This window comes from Amborella trichopoda, chromosome 3 (genome assembly GCF_054954075.1).
Source record: "Amborella trichopoda isolate Santa Cruz 75 chromosome 3, AtrichopodaSantaCruz75HAP2 v2.0, whole genome shotgun sequence".
NCBI lineage: Eukaryota > Viridiplantae > Streptophyta > Magnoliopsida > Amborellales > Amborellaceae > Amborella > Amborella trichopoda.
The window spans coordinates 29,474,645-29,489,008 of NC_142338.1; the positions used below are offsets into that span (position 1 = coordinate 29,474,645).

At 38.7% G+C, this 14,364-nt stretch overlaps 1 protein-coding gene across 18 annotated transcripts in view; it reads left to right on the top strand.

The window, feature by feature from the left end:
* The window catches only part of LOC18430636 (G-protein coupled receptor), a 66,607-nt gene that overhangs the window by 22,254 nt on the left and 29,989 nt on the right, over positions 1-14,364 (top strand). For 14 of the 18 annotated variants that reach the window (XR_016051057.1, XR_016051056.1, XR_016051050.1 and 11 more), the window contains exons 6-8: positions 9,287-9,361; positions 11,710-11,778; positions 11,879-11,924. Coding sequence is in view for 5 of the 18 variants with exons in the window: in XM_020665106.2 (XP_020520765.1) it covers positions 9,287-9,361; positions 11,710-11,778; positions 11,879-11,924 (190 nt within the window). In the remaining 13 variants the exon portion in view is untranslated. Of the gene's footprint in view, positions 1-9,282; positions 9,362-11,704; positions 11,779-11,878; positions 11,925-14,364 lie in introns of those variants that run through there. The other 4 variants (XM_088860506.1, XM_088860507.1, XM_088860511.1 and 1 more) reach the window with 3 other exon arrangements.

Below are 14,364 nucleotides of genomic sequence, written 5' to 3' on the forward strand. Positions count from 1 at the left end.
AGAAGTCCAACGGGGGCATAGTTCAAGATAGGATTCCATAATAAAAAGAAGTTGATATATCTAGATGTATTCTCAGTGACACCGTTCACCCGAGCATTTTTGATGAGGATGTCCGTTATCACCCTGGCTAAGATTTCATATGTATTTATGATGAGGACCCTCTTGATCTACAACCTGATGTTGCCCTTAAGGAGATAATTGTTTATGTAGATGAGCAAAGGGGAGGAGGCTGGTTCCACATATATACTTGAAGGGCAACATTCTTGTAAATGGGGTTGACGAATTGGAGAGACAAGAAGATAGTACCGGGGTCATTGCTGCAAGTCAGAATGTCTGAAGGTCTACTCTTGTATGCCACCCTATGGACTGATGGATAAGTTATGGGAGACTTTACACATGACTATTAGGTGTTTATCTGAGAAGCTGTTAAATATAAGGAGCCTGCGAAGTATGAAGTGATTGAGAGCACATTTAGTGGCAAAAGGATTCAATCAATGACATTTGATTGTGCCATGAAGAAACTTTTAACTGAGTGTTATAAGTGTCACGGTTCGAGTAATTGTTAGATATATGGGCGTCTCACCGTGGTTTATCAAACATCACGGTGGACATGAACTCCCAACACGGAACTAAAAAACAGGGATTTGGAGGTATGAGAGGAGCTCGTTTTCTTCAAAGTGTTAAACGCCCTTGTCTCTGTATTACTTGTAGTCCATAATATGACTTACAGTCAATCGTTTGACCTACAGTCAATAAATAGCCTGTGGTAAATAAGCATGACGCACTGTCGATAATCCTTAGTCGATAAGCCTTGATGCACAGTCAATAAGCCTTGACGCATTGTCGATAATTTGACGCACGGTCATAATTCTATTTGACGCCCGAGAAGTCTGACTGATGCCTGATAAGCTAACTTACGCTTGATGAGCCTAACAAATGTCTTGTTCAATTTTGAAGTTTGCTTTTGGGACCTACAGAATGGTGGGGTGACATTGTCCTATAAAAGGACTGCCCCATCACTGTTAGGACTTTGGCATAGGGACGTCTGAATTAAATTCACATCCGGTGGGTTCCTTTTGCTCCCGATATTTGGAGATATTTTTGTTATTGCTTTTATGCCTTAGAAGGCCGAAACTTGGACCTGATTCTATTATGTGTGTTATTGTAGGCTATGCTGAACAAAACAAAGCATATAGACTTCTGGACCTGGAGTCAAACGTGGTAATAAAGTCCAAGGATGCAGAGTTTTCTGAACACACATTCATTCTTGAGCAGGATAATGAACATGAAGCTCGACGTTGTAAATGTAAAGTTGGTGAGCGTGAAAACCCTGAGTACTTAGAACCTAGGAGAGGCAAGAGTATCATGAAGCCAACTATTTTTGGTCTTGATTTCCAGTTGTATCTTTTTGAAGATCCTAAAACTTTCAAAAGGCCATGTACTCGTGATGCTCCTTTTTGAAGGAAGGTAGTCAACGATGAGATGAAATCAATACTGGAGAATGATACTTGGATATTGAGAAATTTACCTCTCGGTGCTAAGCCCTTGGGATGTAAATGGTTTTTCAAAAAGAAAATAAAGGTGGATGGTACCATTGAAAATATAAAGCAAAACTGGTTGCGAAAGGGTTTAAACAAAGGTAGGTGTTGATCTCTTTGATACCTATGCACTTGTTGCTTGTATTCTATCATTCAAGTAGATCAACCGGAGGGATTTGTCCTTAAGGAACATGAGCACAAGTTGGCAAACTTTTGAAATCCCTATATGGTTTGAAGCAAGCACCCAAGCAATGGCACAAAAATTGAATAGAATTAGTTTATTACATGGATTTCAGATTCGTGACTCTGATACGTGTGTGTACGCTAGGTTTTTGTGCTAGTGCAGTAGTTATAATTTACCTATATGTAGATGATATGCTCATACTCGACATCAATACTGCATGCATCAAGGACTTTACGAACTTTGTCTTCTGAATTTAATATGACAAACATGGGGTTAGCTGATGTGATACTTGGAATTAAAATAGTGAGACATCCGACTGGGTATGTTTTAACCCAGAGCCACTATATAGAGGAAGTGCTCAAAAGCTTTGATTACTTTGATTTTGAGCCAGTTTCATCCCCTTATTATACTCACATTAAACTCAGAAAGAACTGCGAAGGTCCTGTTTCCCAATTTGACTATGCCAGAGTCATTGGATGTATAATGTATACAATGTCATGCACTAGACTAGATATAGCCTTAGCTTTGGGTAAACTGTGTAGGTATACCAGTAACTTAGGTCAAGATCATTGGAATGCAGTCTATAGGGTACTGAGTTATCCTAGAGGAACCATAGACTGTGGTCTACATTATGTGGATGAACCTGTTGTACTGGAAGGTACAATGATGTTTTCAGGATTCTTATGAATCTATGACTTTCAGGTGTATCTCCACATGTGGTGGGGTGTATTTTATGGAATCGAAGAGGAAGACTTGTATCTCCAAATGATTGGAGAAAATTGCCTTGGAACCCTTTGTGTGAAGGCTAAGTGGCTAAGGAGCTTGCTGGTAGACGTACCACCTGTTCAGGATCTAGGCCTGCAGTCTCATACGATGTGACTCTGAAGTTTTGTATACCAAGCGAATGGTTAGGGATTTGCTTCGAGAAATCCAATTATACTTGCTTGAGGTACTGTCAGTTGAGACTTATGATTGAAATGAAGTCACAGTTGTACTCCATATCAGCGATACCTAGCACTTGGTAGAGTTTTGAGAAAACCGTGCAAGACACCAAGTCTGGAACAAAGCTAGAGGGATGGGATTGAGCCCAAATGAATTTGTGCTACAGGGCGATGGGAACCTTACCTAGGATAAGGACATTCCAAGTTCAAAGTTCAAGGGGAAAACAAGTCGCTTGTGTGATGTCTGATGGTTGTGGGTACCTCGAAAGTTTTATATTAAGGAAATTTATAGAATTCTACCCCATATTTGGCTGTGTGGTACGTTTACTGCAATGAATCGAGAGCTTGAGCTTCGCTCTTAATGATTTCATTTGCCTAGATGATGGAAGGCTTAGGTTGGGGTGTCGCAGTGTAGGACATCTTCCATGGGTTCATCTATATGAGTGTGGAAGTAGAGGCCGATTCCTATGGGAATTGAGCATTCTCTAGAGCGTTCATGAAAACAGGATTGGTGCAGGGCCTAAAAAGCGCAAGCCTTTTAGAAAACCATAGTTTTTGAAAGAGAATGTGTGGTATGTGGGAGGCCTATCAATAAAGGATACATTTCAAGTTGTTTCCACTCACTGTCCTGATATGCGTTCCGCATAACACTACTGGAAGGTTCAAGTCCAAAAGGCACCTTCACTTATGCAATCGTCTTTCCTGATATGTTTATGAGAGAGATCTGTTGTTTTAAAACAGGTGGGGGGTTGTTAGCTTTTTCCTAAAAATGTGTTTCAAAACAACATTGTTTGACTGCTGTCATATATGTCTCTTTGTGGTCTTGTTGGACCACACCCACTTTTTCGCAAACTTTTACACCACATTTCGCTTGCATTTATTACACCTTTCATTATGTTGACATCACCCTCACCACAAGCCTCTCCTTTTGAGCCACATAACTTCCCACTTGGCCTCTCTCTTGCCAAGTGACTCTCTTTCTCTCTCTCTTCTTGCCACATCGCTGGCATGATATTAAAATATTCCTTTCCCCTTATAAAAGGGCCTTTGGGATGAGAAAAAAAGTTATCAGATCAATGGGATGCAGGAGAGGTACGGATGAGAGAAACAATAGGAGAGAAATGAAAATGTTGGTAGGGCTTTGGGTTTTTGATGAAAACAATGAACTTTCTCTCTCTTATAAGGTTCATATTCTCTCTTTAGTAAGAGATAGTGAAGCATTAGCCTCGCATAAGTTTCAGGTAACATTTTTTGTTAGATTTATGATTTATTTTGGCACGGGATGATTATGCATGTGTGTCATTACCCAATCGATGTTTAATTATACCGATTGGATGATGATTTTGTAGTGAGAGAGATGTTTATTTCCAATTGATGTTTATAGTATCATACTAGTTGGAAAGTCATATCAGTATTTTGTTACCGTGGTTTTATACGGGTCTTCTGAGTGTGCAACTCGGGGGCTCAAGAATTTATTTTCCATCTGGCTGTATCCTGGGAGTGTACTCGTCGAAACCCGTTTGTACCTAGGAATTTTACCAAGACGGGGGTGTTTAACACTTCGAAAAAAGCGGGCTCCTCTCGTACCTCCAGATCCTCTATTTTTTGGCTGCGTATTGGGAGTTCATGTCCTCTGTGATGTTTGGTAAACCACGGTGAGACCCCCTTATAACTAACCTTCGAATCCTGCTCGGATTCTTACTAGAATTTGACTGGTACTTGGAGTGTTTCGATTTCTAAATATAATCTCTGAATCATGCTCTGACTTCTACAGGATTTCGATTGGAATTAGGAGCATTCTGGTTCTATTCACACTTTATCCTGGTCTTGGGGAGGTGCTGTCGAATTTTCCTTAGATGATAGTCAGTGAAAGGCTTATCGAGCGTAAGTTCCACTTATCAGGTGGCAGTCTGATTTATCGAGCATAAGTTAAACTTATCGGACGTAAGTAAGCTATCGATTGTGCGTTCAAGCCATAGGATGTGCGTTAAGCTATCGACTGTAAGTTCAAGCTATCGGGCGTGCGTTAAGCTATCGACTGTAAGTTCAAGCAATCGAGCGTGCGCTAAGCTATCGACTGTAAGTTCAAGCTATCGGGCATGCGTTAAGCTATCGACTATCAGTTACACTATCAACTGTGCGTCAGCTATCACCATTAGCAAAGCTAACAATTTCGAATTGTTGATCACCCCCTACGCAGTACAAAACCGAGATGCAATAGGATATCTGGTGAACACACCTTAGGATACAGCCAGATCAAAGACTCTCAAAGTTACTGAGTTGCATGCTAAAAAACTCTAAAAAATCATAGCAACTAAACTTGTCTTACTTAAAGAAAATGAAACGTCAAGAAGAAATTCTATGAGTTCATTGTTCTTAGAAAATACCTCAAATCCATTTTTCCTTTAACCTCACTCCCATCACTCATATCCTTTCTCTCTCTTTCCCAAGGCTTATATACTATAGTAATAATATAATATGAGGAGGGAAGAGAAGTGGCATTACAAGAGTGAGAGAGAGAGACACATGGAGAGAGTGTAATGCCAAGTTCATGGACACTTGGCCCATAGGGGACAAGGAGGTGAGGGTATTCTGACAAAGCAACATTAAAGGCATATACGACAAAAACAAAAATGATGGGAGGAAGAAGTGGTGGTCCATGGCATACCAAAAGAGCATGATGGACCATCACCAATTTTAACATTAAAAAAGATTTTGAAACTTCAAATTTTGAAATAAAAATTAACAATATCCTTAGTACTGATACATGATTGGCCTCTCTTATAGCTTCATGTAAAGAGCTCCATTTCTTCATAGAGTTAAAGGAAGAAAGGTATATGGAGCAGTCACTTGGTTTTAGTGAAAAGGATCCCATATGTATGCTAACTAAAGAGATCTATTTATGGTCTAAAGCAAGCATTTGGTACCTGGTTTCAAAGTTTTTATCATGCAATAAAGACATATAGTTATATGAGGACGACAATGGACCATTTCATATTCTTTCACAAGAGCATTGTAGGTATCAGGATCATTCTCTTATATGTGGATGATAATAATCACAGGAAATTCTTGCGACCTTATTGACAATATCAAGAGATTTCTCCATGCTTAGTTTAAAATGAAAGATTTGGGAGCTGAGATACTTTGTTTGGGTTGGACTCAGGACAAAATTTCAAATATCTTAACCTAAATATGCACTAGATTTAGTGGAGCGGTATAATTTGTTGAATTGCAAATCATCAGCTATACCTTCGATGTTTAACACACGATTGATAGCTGGTGAAGGAAAATTAGTTGATGATCCTGAAAACTCTGAAACATGGCAATTGCGCTTCATTGTCTTACCCTTAATCGTCCTGACATTGCATTTGCAGCGAAGTGCATGCTCTTACCAATGTCTACTTCATCATCATCATCAAAAGCCTTTTTTCAACTATTGGGCTCGGCTACGCAAATCGTGGTCTGCCATTTTGCTCTATCAAGGGCCATACCCTCGGTGAGGCCATAAGTCCCCATATCTTTTCTCACTACTTCCAACCATATCCTTTTATCCCTTGCCCTTTTTCAGCCTTCCAATTGAACTAACTCGTACCTCCTAATAGGTGCTGTACTGGGTCTGCATTGCACATCGCCAGCCCACCTAAGTCTACTCTCTCATCTTATCGCCATTGGTGTCACACCTAAGTTCTCCCGATTGTATTCATTTCAAATTCAAATTTGGATTTTATGGTTGAGCAACATTCTCGCATGTGTTTTGCACTTTCCTCCTATCTTGTTTGTTCTTTCTCCTAGCTGCTGTCTAGTTTTCCCTCATCAATATAAGGGGACAGTAATGTTATAATCTTTCAATAGGTTTCTGAATTTGCAAGCGCAAATGATGTAATAGAAAAAGTGGCTTATTAGAATTTTAAAGTTAAAATGAGTTAAGCTGAAAAACGACCAAATCTTACGCAAGCAGGAGCAGACCTAACCATTTTCTTTTTATGCCTTGAGTAGAAAAGTGGCATTTCTAGAGTTACTAAAACGAACAAACCTGCCCTAATATTGTAAATTTTGGCAAGCTTGGTAAACCGTATGTACATTAGTGTGTGATGATATAGAACAATTTCTCGAATATTTGACTTATTTATTCAGTACTCTGGTGTGTGGATTATTTTCCTTAATTTCCATTAGTTTGAATCTTCTATAAACTTCTTAGAAGTCAGGATTATTCATCTAGTATTTTGGTGTATCATATGACTTTCATTAGGGCCTATAAATCTGTTTTTCTTTATTTTATTGAAATTGTCAGCTCATAAATATTTTTTGAAGATCGGCTGCTATAGGAGTTTTAAATATGGTTGATAAGAAATTATTGGCACTCACTAGATTATTTTATAGTTTGATGGTAGTGGATATAACTCCCTTATATGCTTATTAATGACATCATTTAATTGATTTAAAGGTCACTGTTGGTCTTTTAGTCTTTCTTAGGACAAAAATAATTTCTTTGAGCACTTTAACAAATGATAGCAATTAAATAAAGCCTCCTTGCCTTTGGGGGACTGGCAGCTAGAAAACGGCCTCCACACTCTCAGTGGCTCTCCCACTATCATATTTGACCCCCCTACAATTAGGCAATATGCGGTTCCTCCTGCCATCTAGGTTGTGGACCACTATTTTCCATCCTTTGGGATTTGCTTGATTAGGACTACCACAGTTGAGGTCTCCGTGGTCCACATCGCCGTGGCTCTGCATTTTAGATCTCTGGCTATCATGGAAGCTGTATTTTCTCTCACTTGATAGAGAAATTGGATGGGAGTGGTTATTGATGTGGAGGAAGATGGCATCTGAGGTGGATGTTGAATCCAGGTTTCGACAATGAGAACAGACTGTATTGGCAAAGAACCTGAGGACTTTGAGTTATCTTTTAAAAACCCCTGCAGCTATTGCCTATCTTCTGGACTGTTTGTATGTGCCAGGCATATGGAGGGATGCCCCCTTGTGATTGCGAATGGTGCCAATATCTAGTGACCATGGCCAAATTGATAGCTTTCTCCCTTTGAACTCATATTTTGCAGCAGAGACTACTTGTAGGGCTACTTGTTTAGAGGGAAATGACGAGATAATCATTTCTTGACAGGCATTTGCAGGAAAGGCATGGGAATGTCCAAGTATCGTTTATCCATTTGTGGATGCCCCTCAGGTCATCTCTGCTGGGTTAATGATCCTATGAGAGAGGCTTGCAGAACTTTTCCATGGTTTGATAGGAAATCACCTTCAGGAGAGATGTTCAATTTATTTCTATGTGCTGCTAATCTGAGGTGATTTTTTTTTTGGTTTTCTTTGGTTATCAATGGGTGGGTTAGGGGGAGGATAAGTTGAGAGTTGTTGGATGTAGTGTTGCGCTGAGTGGGTTGAGGATTGAGCATCAACATGTCGACACTTGCCGACACTTGTAGGCCGTGCTGACACTTTGACCATACATATCAGATAATCATCACTTATTAGTATGTAACAACACTTCCGTATTAAAGTGTCTTTCTTTTTTAATACATTGATATGCCAAGGCTAACGTAGTAGAGCGAACAGGTGTTTAACACCTTGAGGTCTAGGATTCAAATCTTGGCATGTTTTTGTCGTGTATGAGCTTAATTTTAATTTTTTTTACTCAATTTAAACATTTTTAATATAAATGGACACTGCATTAGAAAATAGGTTTACTCATGATATTAGGAAATTGAACCTCATGAGCACATATGGTAAGGTCTACACCGCTGCCATTTTACTTTGCTGCAATAAATGGATACTGCATAAGAATAAATTTTCTCTTGCTCAAAGTAAAGTGTTACCTAGCGGGGGGTTTGAACGTGTGATCTTTTGTAAGAGGGGTCATCCCCACCCTCTTTGCACTTGTGCTTGTACGGACATGTCAGGAACATGATAGGTACTAGACATCTTGACACATTAAATATTGATGCGCATGTTGGTCTCCATGTAACACTGGTTGTAAGAGGGGTCATCCCCACCCTCTCGGCACTTGTGCTTGTACGGACATGTCAGGAACATGATAGGTACTAGACATCTTGACACATTAAATAATGATGCGCATGTTGGTCTCCATGTAACACTGGTCGGTAATAGTTTTTTGGCAGCCTACGTTTTGGGCATTAATGATTAATGAGGTTTAAGTAATCATGGTATAGGTTTCATAGGGGGATATCCTGCATGATTGGGTCTTTGAGCCCTCAATCGGTAGAAGAGAGGGGGGAAACTAAAACCAGACGTGAGGTTCAGCTTTGTCTTCTGGGTGAAGGGAAACTATAAGGGTTGAGAGAGAGAGAGAGAGAGAGAGAGAGAGAGTCTTCCTTTCATTTTGTGATTATACCAGCAAATGCATTGTCAACATGCTGTAGTTTTCCTTCCTTTTTTTGATTATAGCAGCAGATGCATTGTCAATGTAAAAAATAATAATCGATTTAGGGCCCTTTCTGGAAAACTATTCCTGGAATATTTTCTCATTTCTGCTGTTGGACAGGTTTTCCCAGCAGTACGTTGGTGGGTACCTTCCAGTTATATCTCTTTCTTCTTCTGCCTATCATTTTGAAAATTTTTATGTATCTTCTGTGTTAATTACTGTGCAGGGTTATGTGGACTTTGGCCGATATGAACCTTCTCTTTACTTTATTGCTTCTTCTGGATCAGGGAACTTTGTTCAAGTAAGTGAGAAATGGGTACATAATTCCATTTGCATATATACCTATCATTCATATTTTAGATATGTGAATAGTTCAGTGGTACATTAACCTGGAATTAACCTGGTATTTTAATTGGTTTAGTTGATAAAAAAAGCTGGGTTTGGATCAGGGGTGTTAGGTTAAGAAGATATTGCCACCACTATCAATGTACTTCGCAAATGGTTCAATTTTTATGTTTTGGACTAAGAGACCAATAAAAACTGGTAAAATATTGCTGCATAACATCGTTCAAGATGTAGGCTGGTGAAACTTTTTTCAAGGGACGTGAGCAATGTGATTTGATCTAATTGACATGCTCGTGATTTTATTCATGATTCCTGTTGCTATATTTTGAATTTAAACTACTAAGTATTAGGAATATTTGTATTGCTTGTTACTCTTGCCACTAAGATACTGTGTTATATGAAGCCTACACTTTGTACTTTGTAAAACATAAAAACCAATTTATGTTCTGAAGTAGATAGTTTTCTACATCATATGATGCTTACAAATCGTATAATGGGAATAAAGGTCCAGAACAAATGCTCCCTTTGATACTTGTATTTAGTTGTGTTATTTTCTATATTTTGCATCAAATGATTACAATTAAGTAGTTAATGGAAGTGGTGAATTCCATATGGATTTTCAACTCTGCCAAATTAGAAGAGACATTATATCATTGATTGAGTGATTTGGAGGTTTGTGATTGTGTGGGTTTTTGGCATTTGATGATAAAGGGTCCAACGTGTCAAGACTTGGGTGCAAGTGTAGTCTATGTAAAGTGTTTTTTATTAATATGAGATGAGGGATTAATTACCTTATGTACTTGAGGATTCCAAAGTTAATTGCCATAAAATAAGAGATAAAACGCACTTACAAGAAACTCTGAAATGTACCATATAAATAAAGATAAGGCACCAAGAGCTCAGCCTTCATGCTGAATATGCTGAATTTGGAGGATAGAAGTCATGCAGGAAGTTTTTGCTCACAAAATAGGCTCTGAATCTTGATCCATCTCATGACTAGGTGAAAGAGTCGTTTATCTGAGCTATGGCAGAATCTGGTTAAATAACTCTGAGAAACTTCACTTTTTTGCATGAGCAATACCAGATAAGAGACCAAGAGCTCAGCCTTCATACTGAATTTGGAGGATAGAAGTCATGCGGGAAGTCTTTGCTCACAAAAGCTCGCATCTCATGATTTGATGAAGGAGTTGTTTGGCTGAGCTATGGTGGAATATGAAGTCATTAAATAATGCGGAGAAACTTCACTTTTTTGCGTAAGCAATACCACAAAGAACCTCTATATAAAATTGACATATTAACCGCAAATCCTCAAATATGCTTCATCCTTTGCACAAAGATTGGATTTAAAACAATCTAAATGGGATGAGATTAGCATATTGTTGGGGTGAAGGTATGCAAATATCCCATGTCAAAAATCCGTAAGGAGAATATGTATAAAAGTCTTGTAACATGTGTTTGAAACAATGCAATACTCTGCTCCAGCTAATGACTTTGCAGCAATGTCTTGTTTCTTAATCAATGACATAAGAGAAAGTACATGACGCAAGCAATACCTTGTGGTGATTGGTATTTTGGCAACTTGCCTAGTCTAAATTCTAATTGGTGATAAACTAAAATGGTGCTGCAGTTATCACTAGTTCCTAGAGACGTGTATTTAACACATGATGAATTATGCTATGAACTACTGAAAAATGTCGCTTATGAGAAGAAGCCATAAGCTATTGCGTACCAACTATATGGGTGGCATGCACAATGTCTAGTGGACGGAGACTGCCAAAAAGGAGTAAGGTTTGCTGTAAAAAATATGACATTCTGCCAAGGGACTTTGCTATGGATTTGCTGCCCATAAGATGCGTTTGCTCTATAAACTCGTGGCCATACTTTTCTGGCTTCATTTTGGAAATTCATATTTAATACTATTATTGAACCTTATTTCTATACCAAGGATTTGTCTCTCTTAAATGAGAGGATCTGCAAAATGAATCCTAGGTTTTGTGCCCTCCTCACAAGCACTCTGATACCATCTAAAAGTGGTTGAGGATCAAATAAGTTAGTTCTTTTTAACAAAATTATGATGCTCTAGAGCTAGGGAAAAGTTACATAAATGACCCGACAACCAATGATAGGTATCAAAGGGGCAACCATTCTTAAATCTAGAAAAAGAGAGCTGTGTATATGAACCACCAAAGCACAGATGAATCTTGGTTTGCATTTAGGCAATGTTTTCATTTTTATTATTGTGGAATTTCTACCAATATGTGTTACATACTGATTTGATAGTGCTATCTTCATTCCCAAGTACAGGAATTCCACTCTGGTGACCTGACAAACTGTGAATTGCATAGCTTTGATAAAATGGGCCGGACTGCTCAGGTTGGTTGGGGAAATTTTTATTGACCTACTTAGAGAGTATGCTAAGATCTTCAGTGTTTGCAGCTCTATGACCAGCTTGTCTTTGTGTATGGCTTAATAGGTTAACATATTCTGTGGCCGTTGTTCCGATAGAGAAACTTGTAAAGGTGCGCGATATTAATTTCTGGATCTGTAATCTAAATTTCATTTATGGGCCTCTTGATTATGAAAGCTTACATTTATGGGTCTCTGTTGTCGGGTTTGTAACCTTTGGTTGCAAGGATTCTGTAAGCTAATTTTCTTTTATAGGCCTCTTTTTTGAAGTTGCTACTTTGTGATGATTTCTTCACTTTTTGGCATGATTAACATTGTTTGCATTGCTTGGTTCCTTCAAATGAAAAAGTAGTTTTCTGAAATGAATCATCTTCTAAATTCAAATAATTCCCAGGGCTATTATGTGATCATGAATTCATAAATGAATCATCTTCTAAATTCAAATAATTGCCAGGGCTATTAAGTGATCATGAATTCATCTTGTTCTTTATTTATATTGGATATACATGTTCGTGAAATGATTTCTATGTATGTCGAACTCTTGTTTCCCAATATTGTTTCATGAAACTTAGTTGCAGGAACCTTGACTAGGGTAGTTTGCGCCCCCCTGCACCCCCTTAAAACCAACTTCCCCTTTGGTTATAAAAGAGGACAAATATTGTCGTGCTCCTTTGGTGTTCCTTGAGGAACATTTCCTCCTTCCTGCTTCCACTCCTTTTTATGTTTTCATAATTAACTGCTATTCATGCTTTGAAAATGTATACATCACGTTGTACCTGAAGTACAAACAGAGTGGGACACCTCTCCCAGCCCCTTTTATAAACATTTTACCTACAACAACTTGTTAATTTTCTTCAAATCAATAAACCATGCATTATCCTTTTGATGGAAATGGATAATGGGGAATTTTTAGAACCTAAGCCCCCAAAAATTATTGGGGTTTGTGGCCTTCATAGGCCTTGAGAGCTTGTAAAAAAACTCACGAGTATATTAATAGTGTAATCCAGTGGGTGTGTGGGCATATTTCGTGGTGCCAGTCAACTCACCTTGGTTGGGTGGTCTAGGTGTGGAGTTAGTTTAAAACCCTTTAGCCGTGGGCATAAGGCAAGTTGTAGAGGGTTTGCAAAGTAATCCCTTATTGAGGGAGAGATGCCCAAGGTGGTTTTGTTAGGAGGTGGCCAGTCTCATGTGTGCTGTTGGTGGCTTGTGAGGGCAAGGACCGAATGCTCAGCATTACTACTGCACGACATGTATACATAATGGCTGCATCGATGGGAAACAACCCGTTAAGATAGTGCATGCACATGTGCTAAAGAGAGGACCCCTTGCACCATCGCGATATTGTGCACATGTTCATGCGGGACATGACCTGCCCTTGGGGGGAACATGTAATCCACACACTAGACTTGTATACTCACTATTTCTTGGCCAACTTTGATGGACCAATCATGAGCCGCTGCGATTGACTTTGGGTAATGGGATCTGTTGGGTTGGTTTAAGAAGGTAGACTGTGGATTACATGGATTAGCATTGGTGGGGTGCCTTAGTAACTTCGCGTAACTCTGACCCGATGGATCCAATTCTCTTCTAATAATGTTTGCTTATATTTTAGAAAATTTATGGATCACTAGAGCTATTGGAAGTGCATTATGTATTTTATTTTGCATCATGAATTTTTTAATACAAAACAAATGTATTTTTCAGCATTAAAAAATATCGAGGTATTTTAAGAAAGGAATAAAAATAGTTGACCAAGCTGTTCAACAAGATTTTGAGAACAAAGAAAGTGCTAGACAAATGGAAAAAAAGTATTGTGCTACCTATATACAAGAACAAAGGAGACAAGAATGGGGTTGAAGTCAAGGTGGTAGCACTACCTGTGACTCAGCTACCGGTCTCAGTTTCCATTCCTACCAATGCTAACCCCTTTTGAAAAGTATTAATAAAAATTTGCTAACCCATTACTAACAATTAGTGTTAATAAAAGAAAGAAAAATGAGACATACAAAATTGTACAAACTATCGAGGGATCAAACTTATGAGACATACTATGAAGCCGTTGGAGATAGTGATTGAGCAATGACTACGATTGGCGTTTAGAAAATTGACTCGGCTAAGGTACTTCGACCTTGGCTGAGGCGAGTTACTTGGGCGAGTTCGAGTAACTTGCCCAAGTCTATCTCAATTTGTTGTTAAAGAAAATGAACACGGAAACATAATATTTAATTAACGGGCAGCGTTTTCAATCAAAAAGCTAATGGCATGTGGGTTAGGTTGCTTCACATAAATCTCGTTCTTTGTAAGAGGTGTAGAGTTCAATTCTTAGGGGCTACCCTTTTTGTTTGGAACTCCCTTCATATGAAAAAAATAACAGCCTTTAAAAAGTGTTGTTTGCTAGTGAGATTCGAACCCTGATCATGCTATAACATAGGCGTTAGGACTAACCACGGAGCCACACATGACTTAAATTTGTCGACATTAATATAAATAACTTTGCAAGTATGTTGTACAACCTACTCGCCCAAAACTCGCTTTGCCCATAGGGCAAAGCAG